Raw genomic sequence first — 17,344 nt, forward strand, 5'->3', positions numbered from 1 at the left:
CTTGAGGGGCTGGGACTGTTTCATTTTTGTCTTTGTATACCAAATACCCAACATAACATACATGGTAAACACTTAATTGCTTGTTAATTGAGTCTCATAAGGACCCAGTAAGGTAGAAAGTACAGCCAACATCATCTCTCTTTTACAGAGTAGTGCGTTAGATCCAGATGGGGGTAAGGACAAGTGAGGGTGAACACAATGTGTATGTTAGTAATGTAATTGGTACCTTTAAACCCAGATCATCTGGTTCTAAGTCTGGTATAATTTCTATTCTACAAATCTGTCTCTTAAAAAAAAATATCTTGTTTTTAATATCTTTTATATTTATACCAGCCAAATGGCACAGTGATAAGAGTACTGGACTTAAAGTCAGGAAGATCTGAGATCAAATTCTGCCTCATACATTTAATTAGCTATGTGATACTGGATAAGTCACTTAACTTCTCTCAGCCTCAGTTTCCTCATCTGTAAAACAGGGATAATAATAGCACCTATACCCCACGACTGTTGTGAGGATTGAGCAAGACAAAATATGTAAAAATGTTTTGCAAACCTTAAAGCACTAAATAAATGCTAGTTTATACACCCATACACATACAAACATATAATGTTCTTTTAGTCTTACAAAGTTGTTAAAAGAAATGGGGAAAGTAGCTCATCAAAATAGTTGTATCCATTGGTTCTGAAAAATGTGTAACATTCCACGTTCTCTCATCTACGGTCTCCCATCTTTTAACCATATTGCCCTTACATAAAAGTCTGATTGAATTTTTGGATGCTATGAGACTTGAAAGGTTATTTATAAGTTTCATTCAACTAGGGTCAACTAGTTTCCTTCATCTCAGCTTACTGACACCGCCGTTACCCTGGTAATCAAAGGCCACATGAGGGTGCAAGGTAGCACAACAGATAGGGCCCTTGGCCTGGAGTCAGTAAGTTTACTTCAAATCTAGACTCAGACACTTACTAAGGCGTGTGAGCCTGGGCAAGTGAGTTAACCTGTTTGCTTCAGTTTTCTCAACTGCAAAACGAGGATAACAACAGCACATACCTTGTAGGGTTTTGGTGGGGATCAAATGAGACAATATTTGTGAGGTGCTTACCAAAGTGCCTGGCACATAGTAGAAGCTATATAAATACTCATTCCCCCCAATCATGTCATGTCTGAGCAAAAGTCACAAGTCTCTCCCCACTACACTCCATCCTCGACTCAGCTGACAAACATATTTTTCTAAAACACAAACCTGTCCATGTTACCATGCTACCCATTCCCTATCCCTTCTCCCACCCCCATCCCACTTTCAATCAACTCCAATGGACCCCAATCACCTTTAAATATAAAATCCTCTGTTTAGCACTCAAAGTCCTTTATAACCTGGCCCCTTTTACCTTTCCAGTCCCCACCACATATTTCACTATTCAATAACACCAGCCTCCTTGATGTTCCACTCACAAGGTACTCCATTTCCCAATTCTGTGCATTTTCATTGGCTATCCCCTATGCCGGTATTCTCTTTCTTCATCTCTGCCTCCTGGCTTTCTTCAAGTCCCAGCTAAAATCCTACCCTGTGCAAGAAGACTTTTATAAAACCTGGAAAGCCTTAGCATGAACTGATTCTAAGTGAAATGAGCTGAACTTGGACAACATTGTGAACAGTAGCAGCAATACTGTGTGCTCATAAACTATGTTAAACTTGGCTCTTCTTAGCAATTCAGTGATCCAAGAGAATTCCAAAAGACTCAAGATGGAAAATGCTATCCACATTCAGAGAAAGAAGTGATGGAATCTGAATGTAGACTGAAGCACACTATTTTCACTTGTGTGTGTGTGTGTGTGTGTGTGTGTGTTTTCCTTTTGCTCTGTTTCTTCTTTCATAACGTGACATATTGAATACGTTTAAAATGCATAATTTATATCGGATAGCTTGTCATCTTGCGGTGGGGGGAGAAGAAGGAGGAAAAACTGGAACTCAAAATCCCATTAAAAATGAATGTTTAAAACTATTGGAAATTGGACAAAATAAAATGCTATTTACATTAAAACATAAAAATAAGACTTTTCTAATCCTTCTTCACAATAGAGCCTTCCTTCTAAGATTATCATCAATTTATGCTGCATATAGCTTGTTTGTACAACGTTGTTGCATTCTTATTAGACCATGAGCAGCAAGCTTGGCTCCCAACTATCCCCCGGCTTTTTCTTAAATTCTGAGCCCAGGAGGCCCCTCCCACTTGTGTGGATGGTTTCAAAGGCTGTTCCTCAGGAAGCACCCCCAAGATCCCATGGGCTCGGCATACTCCTGGCCTCTGCCTGAACACTTCCAGAACAACGGAGCTCACTCTCCCTCCCGAGGCCCCATTTCTTTCTTGAACGGCTGGAACCGTCATAGTTTCCTGACATCAAGCCTGCATCTGCCTTTGTGCTTTGTCCCGGGGCCACTCTGCGAACAGAGACAGACGCTGGAAAGCCCAGCTCCGACGACTGAAGAAGTCGGGGACGTCTTGTCCACCCAGAGCGGGCCCCGCGCCTGGCCTACCTGCTCAAAGCTGGTTCCTCGTCACTGGGCTCTTCAACTACATACGGGTCATCATTTTCAGAAAGCCAGCTCATGATGAGCGGGACCCACGGCCCAGCACAGCCCTTCTGAACGAATCCACGGAGTCACCAGATTGGAGTGGTACTTTCAAAGGGAAGCAGCGAGATGCACTTCCGCTTCCTTGCTACTGCGCCTGCGCTGATAGGTCCCTGGAAGGAACGCCAGGAACAGGGAGGGAGAGGCGGGGCTTGGCTAGGCAGGGCGGGGAGGGGAGGTGGCAAATAGTGGAGCGTCAGGGTCTTGCTACAGTAGCTGCAGAGTTACAGCTGCAGCCCTTGAAGAGGGCTGTTTTTATTTTCTTTAATATTTCATATTTTTCCATTATGTGTAAAAACGATTTTTAACATTCGGTTTTTTAATTCCAGATTCTTTCCCTCCTTCTCTCCCACCTTCTTTGAGAAAGCAAAAAAATTTTGTATATCCTTTAATATTCAGTTCGGGTATCAATTTTGAATTTGTTGTGCAAGATGGTCTAAGGTGTTGCTCTTAGCCTACTTTCTTTCCACCAGATTGAGTTCTGGTTTTCCCAGCAGGTCTTATAAAATAGAGACTTCTTTCCTACAGAATTTATTTTTTTGGATTTGTTAAACATCAGTGAGTGCTACTGTTTCTGATTCTTCCTTGTCTAATCAACTAATCTGTTTTTAACCAATATTAAGTGTTTTTGATCCCTGCCGCTTTATAAGATAGCTTATATTCTCTTCTTCTTCTTCTTCTTCTTCTTCTTCTTCTTCTTCTTCTTCTTCTTCTTCTTCTTCTTCTTCTTCTTCTTCTTCTTCTTCTTTTTACAATCTTTTAATTTTGTTCTTATATTTCTTAGTGTCCCATGGAACCACTGATTTCTGTTTGGTCTGTTTCAGTTTCAGAAATATGTTTTTTCTTCAGTAAGATTTACCATTTTCTCTTCTAATCTAATTTTAAATTGCTAGGTTAATTTTTTATTTCTATTCATCTAGTCCCTCAATTTCTTTCTTCTTATTTTATTATTATACAAACATTTCTAGTACTGTGCTTAATAGTAGTGGATGATAGTAAAGATCCTCTCTGATGGAATATGAAGACTTCCAAACTTTAATATAAACATATGCGTGTGTATTATGTATACACACGCATATGTATATATACACACATACATGCACATATTCTCTTAGCTCTAGAAAGATACTCTAATTCTACAAAAACCACATAAATACTAATAAAAATGTAAGTATTCATCTATTCCTTTTACACTATCAGTCTTGTTGGAATGGAGTTGGGCAAAATAACTTCTGGTCATTTCCTTTATTTCCTTTTCATTTGTTATAAATTCTTCTTTTTTCATTTTTGATATAAATGATCTTGTTTTCCACTCTAAAAAAATCAGACTAGTGTCTAGGTTTTTCAAAATGTATTAATTCAATGAGTTCAATACTTGTTTTTTGTTTTTTATTTATTAATATCATCTTTAATTTCAAGAATTTCTATTTTTATGTGGAATTGAGAGGTTCTGATATGTTGCCTTTGTAGTTGTTTGTTTGTTCTTTAGTTGTGTTCCCAATTTACTGTTTTGTGTGACACAGCCTTTCCCCTAAGGGTTGTCTTATCTGAATCCCACAAGTTTTAATATGTTGGGTTGTTTTTTTTTCTTTGAAGAAATTTTCTATCTCCATGATTTGTTCTTTAACCTCTCAATTCTTTAGGATTGCATGATTTAGTTTCCAATTAATTTTAAAATATTTTTTCAAAGCTCCTATTTTGAATTTAATTTTATTATATTGTTGTGGGTAATACCAGAAAGGGAAGATTTCAGAGAATTTGGAATACTATGAAATAACATGGGGTGATATGAGCAGAACCAGGAGAACAATTAATACAAGAATAACATTTTTAAAAAAAATCAACTTAGAACTCTGATCAAGCAATGAGCAATCATGTCTCCAGAGGACCTACCCATTTCTTGACAGAGAAATCAATGGACACAATGCAGAAACATATACTTTTGGATGCATTACTCAGTGAATTCATTTTTCCTGACTATGATTGTTGCAAGGGCTTTTCCGGGGTAGAGGGCGGGAGAAGGGAGGAGGGGGGAGGATGGAGAGGAGGATTAACAATAGTTGATGCCCCAACGTTGGTGGAGACATTTTAAACTCAAGTCAAATTCATTATCTTTCCCCTTAAATCTTCTTTCCTATTTACCTTTCCTATTACTGAAGAGTACAACACTATCCTCCCAGTCCCTCAGGCTCACAACCTGGGAATTATCTTGGACTCCTCACTATTTCCCATTCCCCAAAGTCAATCGATTGCCAAGGTCTATTGGTTTCACCTTTGCCATATCTTTCAAATATACCCTATTCTCTCCTCTGATACAGCCACCATTCTACTGCAGACCCTCATTACCTCATGCCTAGAGTATTGCAATAACCTTCTAATGAGTGTACCTGACTCCAGTATATCTTGAATTCAGTCACTAACATGATTTTTCTGGGCATTAGGCAGGAAGCCTATGACCACTAGGGACACTGAGCACCATGGGATCCTTCTTGCACTGATATAACAGATAACCACTTTTTAATTTCATACTTAGAAGCCTGGCATCCCTTGAAGTTGGCTGAAATTCTCAACTGCAGAGAACTGATAACACCTTGAATATTGATATTTTTATGTGATCAAGAAGAGTTTTGAGGGGAATAAAGTATGCCTCTTTGAAAGCAGACATCTTAGAAGATCTAAAAATTCTTTTTTTTGTGTATGTAGCCTGAGGAAAGAGAAATTATGGAAGAATGGCACTTAATAACCATTGTGGTCCTCAATGGATGAGATGTCTGGTGGCTAGTCTCTGAATTCTTACTCAAGGTCTGGAAAACTTCCTATGTTTAGAATTTATAAAGAGCAAAGGCACTGATGAGAAATTACTTTAAATTACTTTTTTAAAAAATTAATTTACCAGTCAAGCAATGGTACTTCAATAGGACTGATAAAAATTACAGTACTGGGGACTATATTATCCACCTCTTACAGGTTACCACAGTCTTTTTTTTTTCGTAGTAAACATATTTCCACATTAGTCATGTTGTGAAAGAAGAATCATTACAAAAGGGAAAAACCACAAGAAAGAAAAAAAAGTCAGACAGTAGTATGCTTGGATCTGCTTTCAAATTCCACAATTCTTTCTCTGGATGTAGATAGCATTTTTCATTATGAATCTTTTATTCAGTCTTTTATGTGCCTATTTTGCAGAATGTGGCAAGTAAAATGAGTATTAACAATAAATTTATTAACTAGGCTAGTCAATAATCAATAAATTGATGGTCAGTGGTTTCTGTTAGGTAACCAAAGATGCCAAGGGACAGTACCACATCAGTCTGTCTTCCTGAGAGCAAATTACTGGAAACTCCCTTGCCTAGAGAAAAGAAACCCCTGATTGGTAGACATTTGATGAGGAAATGGACTAAGAGCTTCATGGTCAAGGGGGGAGGTCAGCTGAGGAATGAGACTAGGTCATGAGTTTTGAGACCCCTCTACTAAACAGAACTTAGAGTCCCAGTTGGGCTGGGGCCAGAACTACCTAGTTAATGAGCAGATACCTTGAGAAAACACTTAATACATTTCCTTAGCTAGAATTGTTCAGGGGCTTCTCTTTAAACTAGTAGAAGAGATGGCCTTTTGACAGAAGAGACGTTATTACAAATTTATATTAATAATCAAATGACAGAATTAAAATTAATTTTCCTCACTACACACATCATAGGGCTATGAGAGTTATCAACAGAAGTTAATTACATGTGTACAACAGTTTTTATTGTCATTTTAATGATTTACTTACCTTCAGTTGTACTATACTGTTTTCATTAAAAAAAAAACAACCTTCAACCAAACTTGTGAGAGCTTTTCCAGGCCTTCTATTTCTTTCAAGAGCACTTCCAGGCCTTCTTCTGATTGAGTATGGATATTTTCAGTATGATTCTGTGAATCTCAACTTTGCACTGTGTTCTTGGTCTGTCTTGTGACTAAGACATCCTAGGATCATTGGCATTTTGTTTAGCCATAAATCATAAGCAGATGGAACTTTACCATTCTTTGCCATTCTTTTGCTAGACAAATGCTTGAAGAAAGATTTGAAAGGAAAGGGGTTGTTACTGCTCATTAAACTGATTTTTACAGTGGTTATTTCCTTTGCTCTTTGGTGGTTACAGTACTTTACAGAAGTGGAAGAAACTGCAAGTTTGTGTATTCTTTGAGGATAACATTGCCAATATTTGGTGTGGTTTCAATGTTCTTCTGAAGGTAAAAGATCTGCTCTCACCTTGCACCCTGTTGATGGTCAGCTTTGCTTTTACATTCATGAGCCTTCTTCCTGCCTGTATAAAATTAACCCTTCAGCCAAGTCTCAGAAGCTTTGAATATACTTTGTTAGCTGTGCATTGTCATTTTTTCTTATTCTCTTTCCAAGTACAGGAAAAATTCATTCTTTTGGTCTCATTATGAGTTTGCTTAATTCTAAATCTTTTATGTCAATATGGATTTTACTTGTATCCGCTTTTAGCATGCTTCTTCTTTTTTTGAAAGAGGGGGTAGTGATAGCCCCAGTTATGACCACATTAGCATTTTTAGTAGCCTGTATAACTTTAAAAATTTGAAAATGTACTTGAAAAAGAACTGCACTTAAAATAATTCTCTATTTCTGTTCGGAGGCACATCCCTGATTTTAAGGTTCTTGCAAAAGTGGTGAAAAGTTATTTTCTAATCTCAGTAATGAGATAACTCTGATGAGCGTCACTGTGGGATCTGCACAGATGCTGCCAGCCATCTTTCCTGGACTGGTGTGTCTTGTTTCCTGTTTGCATCTTCCCCTTTTCTTGATGTATTTTTTCTTGTTGCTATCATTATCTAGGATTACAGAAAAGGGAGAAACCAGAAGAAAATGAGCCTGTTTTGTTCAGTCATGTCTGACTCTCCATGACCCCATTTGGGGTTTTCTTGGCAAAGATGCTGGAGTGGTTTGTTGTTTCTTTCTCCAACTCATTTTATAGAAGAAGAATTGAGGCAAACAGCGTTAAGTGACTTGCTCAGGGTCACGCAGCTAGTAAATGTCTGAGGCAGGATTTGAACTCAAGTCTTCCTGGCTCCAGGTCCAGCAGTCTATCTATTCTGCCACCTAACCACCTATTAGAAAATCAAATAACTGTCCTCAAATAAGTAGCAAATCTAGATAACTTAAAAATTATGTTTGAAATTTCATTAATTTGTGCTGTCCAAAAATGAAATTCTGCTGAGAAGGACATATTTTAGAGGAAAAGGTTGGTGAATATTGTATTAATATCTAAAACAGAAGAGGAAGCATGGAGGAATGGATTAAGGAGTGGCTCTGAAGTTGGGAAACCCTGTCTCAGATATATAGGGACTATGTGACTTTGGGCAAATTGCCTTACTTTTTGTTGTATCCCCAGGTAACTCTCTAAGATCTCAAGGTTCAGATGAAGTTGCACATCAGCATTGGTGGAATTTTCACAATGAGAGTAATGAAATCCATGAAATCCAGAACCTGGGCCTCTAAAAACAAAATAAAACCTATCCATGGAATCAAAGTAAAATTAAGGCTTTTCTTTCTAGTTGTTTTTTAGCTATGGGAAAGTAGGATTTCATAAATATTGGGAATAAGAAAGAGGAAATGAGACTTTACAATGACTCTTTAAAGGATGTTTCCTAAATTGTTGCATTTGGGAATTGGTTGCATGTGGAGCCTGATGGGATAATGTGGCATCTTTTTTTTTCCTACTAGGATACTATCTAGATACTAAATTTAAATACCAATTAGATACTAAATTTTACTAGGACACTAGATACTAAATTTAGAACACTATTTAGATACTAAAAGGCTTGTGGGATTCTTTTGTATCCCATGAGAGCATATATGTACTTTTCCACAAATTTAGTTGGTATCATTAAGCTAGAGTAGTTTTCAAATAATCTTAGAAAAATAAATATTAGTTAATTTTAAAAAATTTAACAATATAAAATTGTTTGAAATTTGACAGTTCCTGAATATATTCTTTTCTTAGGACGTATGTGTTATGTGCACTAACATATATAGTTTTGAAAGACTTAACCACTTAGTTATTGCCCAGAGTACTAATTTACTTTATGTAACTAGAAAATTTTATTTTTTACAATTTAAATCCAAGTTTTACAGTAGTGCAGGCTAACTTATTTGAATTATTACTCATGGTTCTTGTGTCTTCTATATAGTCTCTCTCCCTTCAGGCATCATCCAATTTAACTGAATTAAAGGCTGTCCCTTTATTATTTTATACCCTGGATCTTCTTCTCATATGACACAATGAAGATTGCCAATACTGAGTAATTACTGAGCCTCAGTATCATACTTCATGTTAACACGATCCCTTTTAAGGTAGGATGAGTCTATATCTGCCAAACACAAAACCCTCCATCCCCATTATATCTCTCCTCCCTTTCGTGGTAAAACTCCTTGAGAAGGCCATCTAGTGGCTCCACTTTCTTTTCTCTCCCTCTGTTCTTAACTTTGTAGTATGTCTCCATTACTCCAAATTCCTCTCTCCAAAGTCACCAATGCTCTCTTAATCAACAAATCTGAAGAACCTTTTATTTTTAAAAAAATTTCCATATTAGTCATGTTGTGAAAGAAAATACAGACCAAAAACAAACCAACAATCCCATAAAAAACAAATAATATGAAAAACAGATCTCAGTCACCTGAGCCAGAGCAGGATCCACCACTTTGGCCATGGATTTTATGGAGGGATGGATTGTGGACTATGGCCATAGCCCTTATGGGGGTCCAAGATTCATGGACTCCTACCTAAACCATTCATATGACATGGACAGTCATAGTGGTGCTGAAGGTGGTGGAGGTGGGAGGGAGTAGAAGCGGCAACATTTGGGCAATTTTGGAGACAAGCATAGAACTGGAGCTGCTGTACACTATCATAACAAACTTAGTAATATAGCAGTTGCTGCAAAAGAAATCAAGAGAAAATTGATGCAGCCATCTAATAAGCCTAGAATGACATTTATCAAGAACTAGCAAAACTGATCGAGAAGATAAGCCAGAAAAAAAAATCACCTACTAAAATGGCCCTAAAAGTGAAGAAGAGAAGCGAGGAGTTGAAATAAAGACAGAAACAAAGGCAGAGAAGAGAAAACAGTGTTCATTTCGCAAATTCCAAGCATTTGAAGAAAAAGAAATTGAAATTCATCTACAAAGTTCTTTCCACGAGGATTATATTAATGGTTGTAGAATTTTTGCATGAACAAACGTGAATAAATTCAAGAAAACATCAATGTGTAAACAACAGACAACTAATTATTCCAAAACTGTTAAAGTAATTGAGAAAGATGTAATGGAAGGGGTTACTACAGAGGACCAAATAATGAAAGTAGAGACTGTTCGCTGCAGTGCTTGCAGCGTCTATGTACCTGCTTTACACAGTTTTGTTCAATAGCACTTAAAATCTGACCAAGTCAAAGGTAAACAAGCCTCCAGGGAACAAATACAAAGAGAGAGCATCTTAACTGCTACCAACATCTGGAATAATCCAATAACAATAATAATAATAATCCGATGTGAGCTTTTAATTATGTGTAAGAATTTTTTTGAGGCTGCAGATTAAAGACAGGAGGAACAGGGAGGGCAATCTTATGAGGAGAAAGAAAAGATTGATGAGCCTATGGAGGAAGAAGAAGGGGAAGAAGGAACAGAAGAACAAGATGACTTCAGTATTAAACAGCCTGAAGAAAATTAACTACATAAGAAATGAGATGTAACAAGAAGAAATTTCCTTTTCTAAATTGGCTAAGTGCTTCAAAGACTTTCTAAACTGTATAAAATATGAGTTAATACCCAGTGCATGCATTTCATGGTCTTAAATTTTGCTTATGTAAATTTAATTTGTTTTACAAAAATGAGGGTAAGACTATTGCAGTAAGGGTTTTATAAAAGCAACCAAAATTAGATCTGGTAAACTGGGAAATTTATAATTATTAATAAAATTATTTTTACATTATGGATGTTGAGGCTGAGATGTATGGTATTACTACTGTGTCTCTTCTAATCATTGTAACTGAAATGCTGCTCATGGTTGTAAATATTCAGAATGTATAAAAAGCTTTTTGAGTAATTACCCTTTAGAGAGATGAATGGGCCAGAACTTTTAGCTTTAAGTATGGCAATTTTTTGGACTGCATTGCTCAATGTATGCTGGTTTGTGTTAGGATATGCACTTCAAAGCTTTTTTGTGAATATATATCAAATTATAGTAGTAAACATTTTTTCCTCAAAGTAACAATTTTAGATTCAGTGGAATTTATCAATGGACTACTTTAAAATTGTGTAGCTTCAGTATTCAGATATTGAAGAAAGAAGTGGAGAGAACTCCACTTCTCTCAGTAATCAAATTTTGACAGGTATGGATTTTTCCAAAATTCATTTCAACCAGCATAGAAAATTGGTTTTGAATATCTTGCTGATCTATTTAGAGACTTTTGGTTTTGGTTTTTTTTCCTGTGCCAAACTTTGATTTCCTTTGAATTTTATGTTTTAACACAGAATCCTATCATGCCTGTTGTGAGTTCCTTTGTCATGCCTCCTACTGGCTGACACATTAAGAATCAAACTGTCATATCTTAGTAAATATTGTCTTTTGTGATAAATAATTGCTAACTTTAAGAAAAACAAAAAGAATATGAAAAATAGTATTCTTGGATCTCCATTCAGATTCCATCAGTTCTTTATTTGGAGGTGGATAGCATTTTTTATGCTAGGTCCTTCAGAATTGTCTTGGATCATTGTATTTCTGAGAAAAGCTAAGTCATTTATAGTTGGTCATCATTCAATATTGCTGTTATTCTGTATCATGTTCTCCTGTTTCTGCTCACTTCACTTTGCATGAGTTCATGTAAGTCTTTCCAGGTTTTTCTGAAATCATCTTTCTCATCATTTCTTACAGCAGTCACAACATGTTCAACCATTCCCCACTTCATGGGCATTATCTCACTTTGCAATTCTTTGCCACCACAAAAAGTGCCGCTATATATATTTTTCTACAGGTAGGTCCTTTCCCTGCCCCTCACTCCACTTTTTTACATATCTTTGGGATAGCTATCTAGTAGTGGTATTGGTGGATGAAAGGGTATGCAGAGTTTTATAGCCCTGTGGGCATAGTTCCAAATTGCTTTTCAGAATGGTCAGATCAATTAATTTTCCCACAATGCTTGCAACATTTATCATTTTTCTTTTCTGTCACATTAGCCAATCTGATAGGTGCCTCAGAGTCGTTTTAATTTGAAATCAAAATTTAGGTGAAACATTTTTTCAAGTATTTTTTCACATTTTATACAGTTAATAGTAAAAGACTTTTTTATTAATCGCTGCAGCTTCTTGACCTCTCAACACTGTCAATTATCTTTTTCTCTAAGTTTTCAAGACTGCTTTCTCCTGGTTCTACCACATATCCAACAATTTCTTCTTAGTCTCCTTTATTGGATCATCATCCATATGAAGTTAGCGAGTACTATCCATAGTGTGTCCCAAGGCCCTTTCTACTATTTCATTTAGCAATCTCTCCAGTTTCCCTGGATTAAATTATCATAGCTATGCAGATTCTAACCTCTCTCCTGACCTCCATTCTTACATCTCCAACTGTCATTTGGTCATCTTGAACTGGATGTCTAATAGACGATTCTTAAATTCAACCGATCAAAATTTTCCCTCCTTTCTTTCTTTTGTATTTATTTTCATTAATTTATTTTTAGTTTTCAGCATTCAGTTCCACAAGCTTTTGAGTTTAAAGTTTTCTCCACCTCCTTCCACTGCCCCCTCCCCAAGATGGCATGCAATCTGATATAGGATCTGTATATGCATTAATATTAAACATATTTTCTCATTAGTCCTGTTGCAAAGAAGAATTAGAACCAATGGATGAACCATGAACCACGAGAAAGAAGAAACAAAATAAAACAACATAACAAAAACATGACAGAGAGAGAGAGAGAGAGAGAGAGAGAGAGAGAGAGAGAGAGAGAGAGAGAGAGCAAATTGTATACTTGGATCTGTATTCTGCATTCAGACTCCCTACTTCTTTCTCTGCATGTGGATAGCAATTTCCATCACGAGCCTTTTGGAGTTGTCTTAGAACATTGCATTGCTGAGAAGACAGCTAAGTCTATCAAAATAAAACATCACACAATGTGTCTATAACTATATAGAATGTTCTGGTTCTGCTCACCTCACTCGGCATCAGTTCATGTAACATTCTTTCTTTCCAATTTCCCTATTACTGTAGAGAGTATATCACTCAAGTTCACAACCTGTTATTTCTACCTTCATAACATCTCTCACTTTTCTCCTCTGACATTGCTACCACTCCAATGCAAACCCTTATCACCTCATTCTTGGATTATTTTTTTTCTCCCTTCCTGAAGTCTCCTACCACTTTATTCCATTTTCCATTTACCTTATTAAATTGATTTTCATAAGCTTAGAGTCTGAACATGTCACTCCTCTGTGTGTGTGTGTGTGTGTGTGTGTGTGTGTGTATATCTTTAGTGGCTCCTTATTATCTCCAGGGTCAAATATAAAATTCTCTGTTTGGCTTTTTAATATTCCCTGTAATTTCCTATTTTTCCAGACTTATTACATCTTATTTGCCACAATGTACTATGTGATCTATCAACATTGGCTTTGCTCTTACTTGTGTAGGATACTCTACCTCTAGACTTCATACATTTTCACTGACTATAACCTCTCTCCCTTTTCATTTCTAACCCCTACCTTGCCTGGCTTTGTCCAAGTCTTATCGAAAATCTTACCAGATTCTGCAAGAAGCATTTCCCAGGTGTCTTGAATATTGGTACCTTCTCTCTGTTGATTCTCTCCAACTTATCTTGTATGTATATAATCTTAAGTTATTTTCGTGTTGTCTCCTCCATTAGGATGTGGCCTCCTTGACACCAGGGATTTTTTTTCTTCTTTCTTTTTATCCTCAGCATTTAACACAGTGCCTAGCACATAGTAGCTGCTTAATAAATGCTTGTTGATGGGATTTGATGATGTAAGGAACTGCTCATTTTTGATGATTAAGTTCAAAATTTAAAAATACTAATGATGTCTATTTTTGTTGTATCATTGTCTATAATCATAATTGTTATCCCTCCTCTTCTGACACATAGTAGATTCAGCTCCAGCTTCTTACTTAACTCTATTGGAATATGTTTAAAGTATTTTGGGGGATAATTTTTGTTGGATTCTGCTTATTAATCCATTCTTCTTTGAGTATGTTCATATTTGTGTTATTAGTTCTGACTGCTAATTGTTTATTTCCTTTTATCCTATCCTCTTGTACTTTTCCTCTTTTTGTCCCCTCTTTACAAAGAAAAAGTTGATGAAAAAGGAGTTTGCTTAATGCTTGTGATCGACAAATGACCTCACCTGATTCTATTCTCTTTCATTTCTTCACCATGCTCTACTCTCTATCATAGATTTTTACTCTTGTTTCTTTCCTATTAATACCCTATTTATGCTCTTTCTTCTGACTTTTGTCTTGCTTATTCCTTTACCTATCAGCCCTCCCTCTTAAACTTCCCTCTCTAAGCCCATCCATTTCACTGACATTTTAATATATTTCTGCATTATATTTTGTGTTTGTACAAGTGTCCTAACTTCCGATTATTCAGATACTTGTTATCTGAACCCCTTCCATATTTATATAGTCTCCATCTTCTGCATTCCTATTTCATGAGATAGTTCCTATTCTTTCTTCCTTTTTTTCCCAATGTAATGTCCTTTCTCTCTTTCCTTCTTTCCCTAAGCCCATCAAAATGGAACAAAACCACACAAAACAGGCATTCTTCTTAGTAACTTCCTCTATGACTTCATAAAACTTCAAGATGTTTAGAAGATACTTATGTCTTCTGCCTCTTTCCTCTGTAGCTATGTTTTATTGAATTTCTTCCGGGTACTCTTGTAGTCCCTGTGGTCAGGGTAGTCTTTCTGTGAGTCTTTACTTGGAATTGTGGAATTACTATCTTTTCTCTGTCGAAAGTATTGCATTCTCAAATAATCCTTTAGAACTGATTTTTTTCTTTTGTTTCCTGTAATTTCATTTCCTAGTATCTACTCCAGGCCATTTCATCAGGAACACTTAGAAATCTTCTATTTCATTAAAAATCTGTTTTTCCCCCACGGGAGAAGACATACAGACAGAGACAGAGAGAGGCAGACAAAGAGAGAAAGGGAGACAAAGATATATATAGATAGAAGAGATATTAAGGACTCACTATGTACCAAGCATGGAGATAGAAATATAAGCAAGTAAGGCAGTCTCGACCCTCAAGGAACTTAAATTCTAATTGGGAAAAGGAGTCTTGGAAAGTTAGGGTGTCCTTTTCCTGTGTCCTAAATTATGTGGTTCATTCCTAATCTTTACACTCATCATGATAAATTTTCCCCATTTGGCATTAAATTTCTTTTCTCATTATATGCCTTCCAACTCTGTTATTGTCAGTTTCCCTCAGGAAGTCTGATTGCTCTTCTACTGAGGAAGAATGCTATCCCTGCAGGTTTAACATTCTCAGAAATCTTTAAGAGAACCAAATTCTTGCTAACTAAACCCATTAAAGCACCTCATTTCCTATTACAGAATCTCTGAACCCCCCTCATTAAGGGCGCTTTTTCAGTAAGACCTTCCCCCTTACCACTGAATCAAGATTTCCTTCTTTCTTCCACACCATTGTTTCAGTCCCTACCATTGTCAGGTGGCATCCATTCTCCTGTAGTCTCTCTTCTTACTGAGAGAATACAAAAGTTGTTTTCTTGTCATTGCTTACAATTTACTTGAGTAGGGCACATTGCTGGGTCTTATCTTCCATGTTCCCTCTCCTTTTATTCACCTTCCCACTGTGTACTTTAGTCTTACCAAAAAAAAAAATTTATGTGATTTTCATACTGATAGGCAATATTATGAGTTTCCACCCACATGATGTTTTCAGGTCATTTCTTCCACCATTACTTCTGTTTAAATTCTACTTTCATCTTTATCTCTTTGTGTACTTTTAGAAAGAAATTCTTAATAGTCCCTCTGTTGTTATTTGGTTTGTTTGTTTGGCTTAATTTTTTTGTTGTTTTTAGAAGGGAAAATTAAATTGGGAGGGAGATGGTGGGGGAATCAGGAATCAAAGAGTAAATTAACCAGAAATAATTGAGGCTATAGATCTTGAATGGAAAAGACTGAAGTTTGATCCATTATTATTTTAGCACATATCAGATGTTAGAGGAATGCAATAAAGGATAGAAAACTTTTGACCTGAAAGACATTTAGAGCATGAGTTACTTCTGAGAAGTTTTGGAACAGGATCTAGGACAGAATTTACTCAGGCCTAAAAATCTGTGAATCTCTGAAATTTGTATTCTATTCTAGTTCACCTCAGTTTGACCTCTGTCTCAGTAAGAGCAAAATGAGCTTTCTTCTCTGACTGGGTCAGAGTTTCTCCCTCTGTAAAATAGAGGTCTTAGATTAGATGATCCGTGATGTTCCTGCCAGTTCTAATATTGTTTTGATACTTTGGCTGTTTTGATAGAGTGGATTTAAAGCCACTTTCAGTCCCCAAAGCATTAGTTAAGTTACTTGGATGCCAAATTCAAAGAAACCATTGATCTAATACCTAATTATTAAGATTAGGAAGCAGTCAGAAAGCTTTCTTCATCTCCTCTGGGGTCAGCTTCCCAAGTGGAGGCCTCATGGTGTCTCAAATTGCCCTTCCATAGTGATCAGTGTCCTTGTGTCTGTCTTCCCCTCCACTATTTGAAAATCAGGACAACTTTCCTTCTACTTACCCCACTACTTATCTGGAATTGGTAAACTAATATAAGAAAGCAACTGAGCTGAGTCAAGTCAGTTTGTCCTTTGTATTTTCTGACCTTTTCTACCATTCACACTAAAAAATGATCTGTTCAGCACTTTATCAGTTACTTTGAAGAAGGAATGTTTTGTCTTCTTATCAAATTTGTCACTGACATGAAACTTGAAAGGATGGGTCTGTGGAAGAAATGGACAATATAACCCTCCCCAGATGAATTCTAGAGGCTGACTTCAGGAAGCTTCCTGACATTGATACCTTATGGTGAGCCTGCTTGCTCCCCTTGCCTTAATATGCCTTGACAAACCCCGAGTATTGCACCATGAGTATCCTTAACATGTAATAGTAATGCATAGACCCTCCTCTTTTTAGAAACAACCCTACTTGAAAGCATACTGCCTCCACCTTGTTCTGTATCAGGTAACTTGTTATAAATGACCCCTAGCAGAATTGTGAGATAAGTTCCAGCAACTCAGTGCCCCTTTTCAGCTCTTATCAGTACAGAAAGTTGTTTGTCTTTCATTCTCATTCTTGAAGTGGAGCTACTTAGGTGTTAAAGGTGGAAGAATCTTGAGACTGAGGAAAGTTCTCTTCCTTGTCTGGGTCAATGAGCAGATTTCTTGGACTTAGTGAGTTTATCTGCATTCATATGATATCTCCCTTATGCATCTCTTGTAAGTAATAATATACATTTTTCTTCAAGTATACTGTTGCTTTTTGTATAACAATTTATGGGTTATGATGAGCCATCTTTCTTGTATTTCACGTTACTTTCAATAATGTTTCACTTATGGATACTGCCCTAAAACACACAGGTATGTGTGTATATCTATCTATCTATCTATCTATCTATCTATCTATCTATCTATCTA

At 36.5% G+C, this 17,344-nt stretch overlaps 1 protein-coding gene and 2 pseudogenes across 1 annotated transcript in view; 2 read left to right on the top strand and 1 right to left on the bottom strand.

Moving 5' to 3' along the window:
• Positions 1–2,791, bottom strand: part of EAPP (E2F associated phosphoprotein) — a 29,726-nt gene extending 26,935 nt beyond the window's left edge. Inside the window, exon 1 of the mRNA XM_072629640.1 lies at positions 2,538–2,791. Within this exon, the coding sequence (XP_072485741.1) occupies positions 2,538–2,611 (74 nt within the window). The 5' untranslated portion in view covers positions 2,612–2,791. The remainder of the gene's footprint in view (positions 1–2,537) is intronic.
• Positions 2,792–6,321: 3,530 nt separating this feature from the next.
• Positions 6,322–7,542, top strand: LOC140517297 (dolichyl pyrophosphate Man9GlcNAc2 alpha-1,3-glucosyltransferase pseudogene; annotated as a pseudogene).
• Positions 7,543–8,056: 514 nt separating this feature from the next.
• Positions 8,057–10,558, top strand: LOC140517304 (DBIRD complex subunit ZNF326 pseudogene; annotated as a pseudogene).
• The last annotated feature ends 6,786 nt before the right edge of the window (positions 10,559–17,344 follow it).

This window comes from Notamacropus eugenii, chromosome 1 (genome assembly GCF_028372415.1).
Source record: "Notamacropus eugenii isolate mMacEug1 chromosome 1, mMacEug1.pri_v2, whole genome shotgun sequence".
NCBI lineage: Eukaryota > Metazoa > Chordata > Mammalia > Diprotodontia > Macropodidae > Notamacropus > Notamacropus eugenii.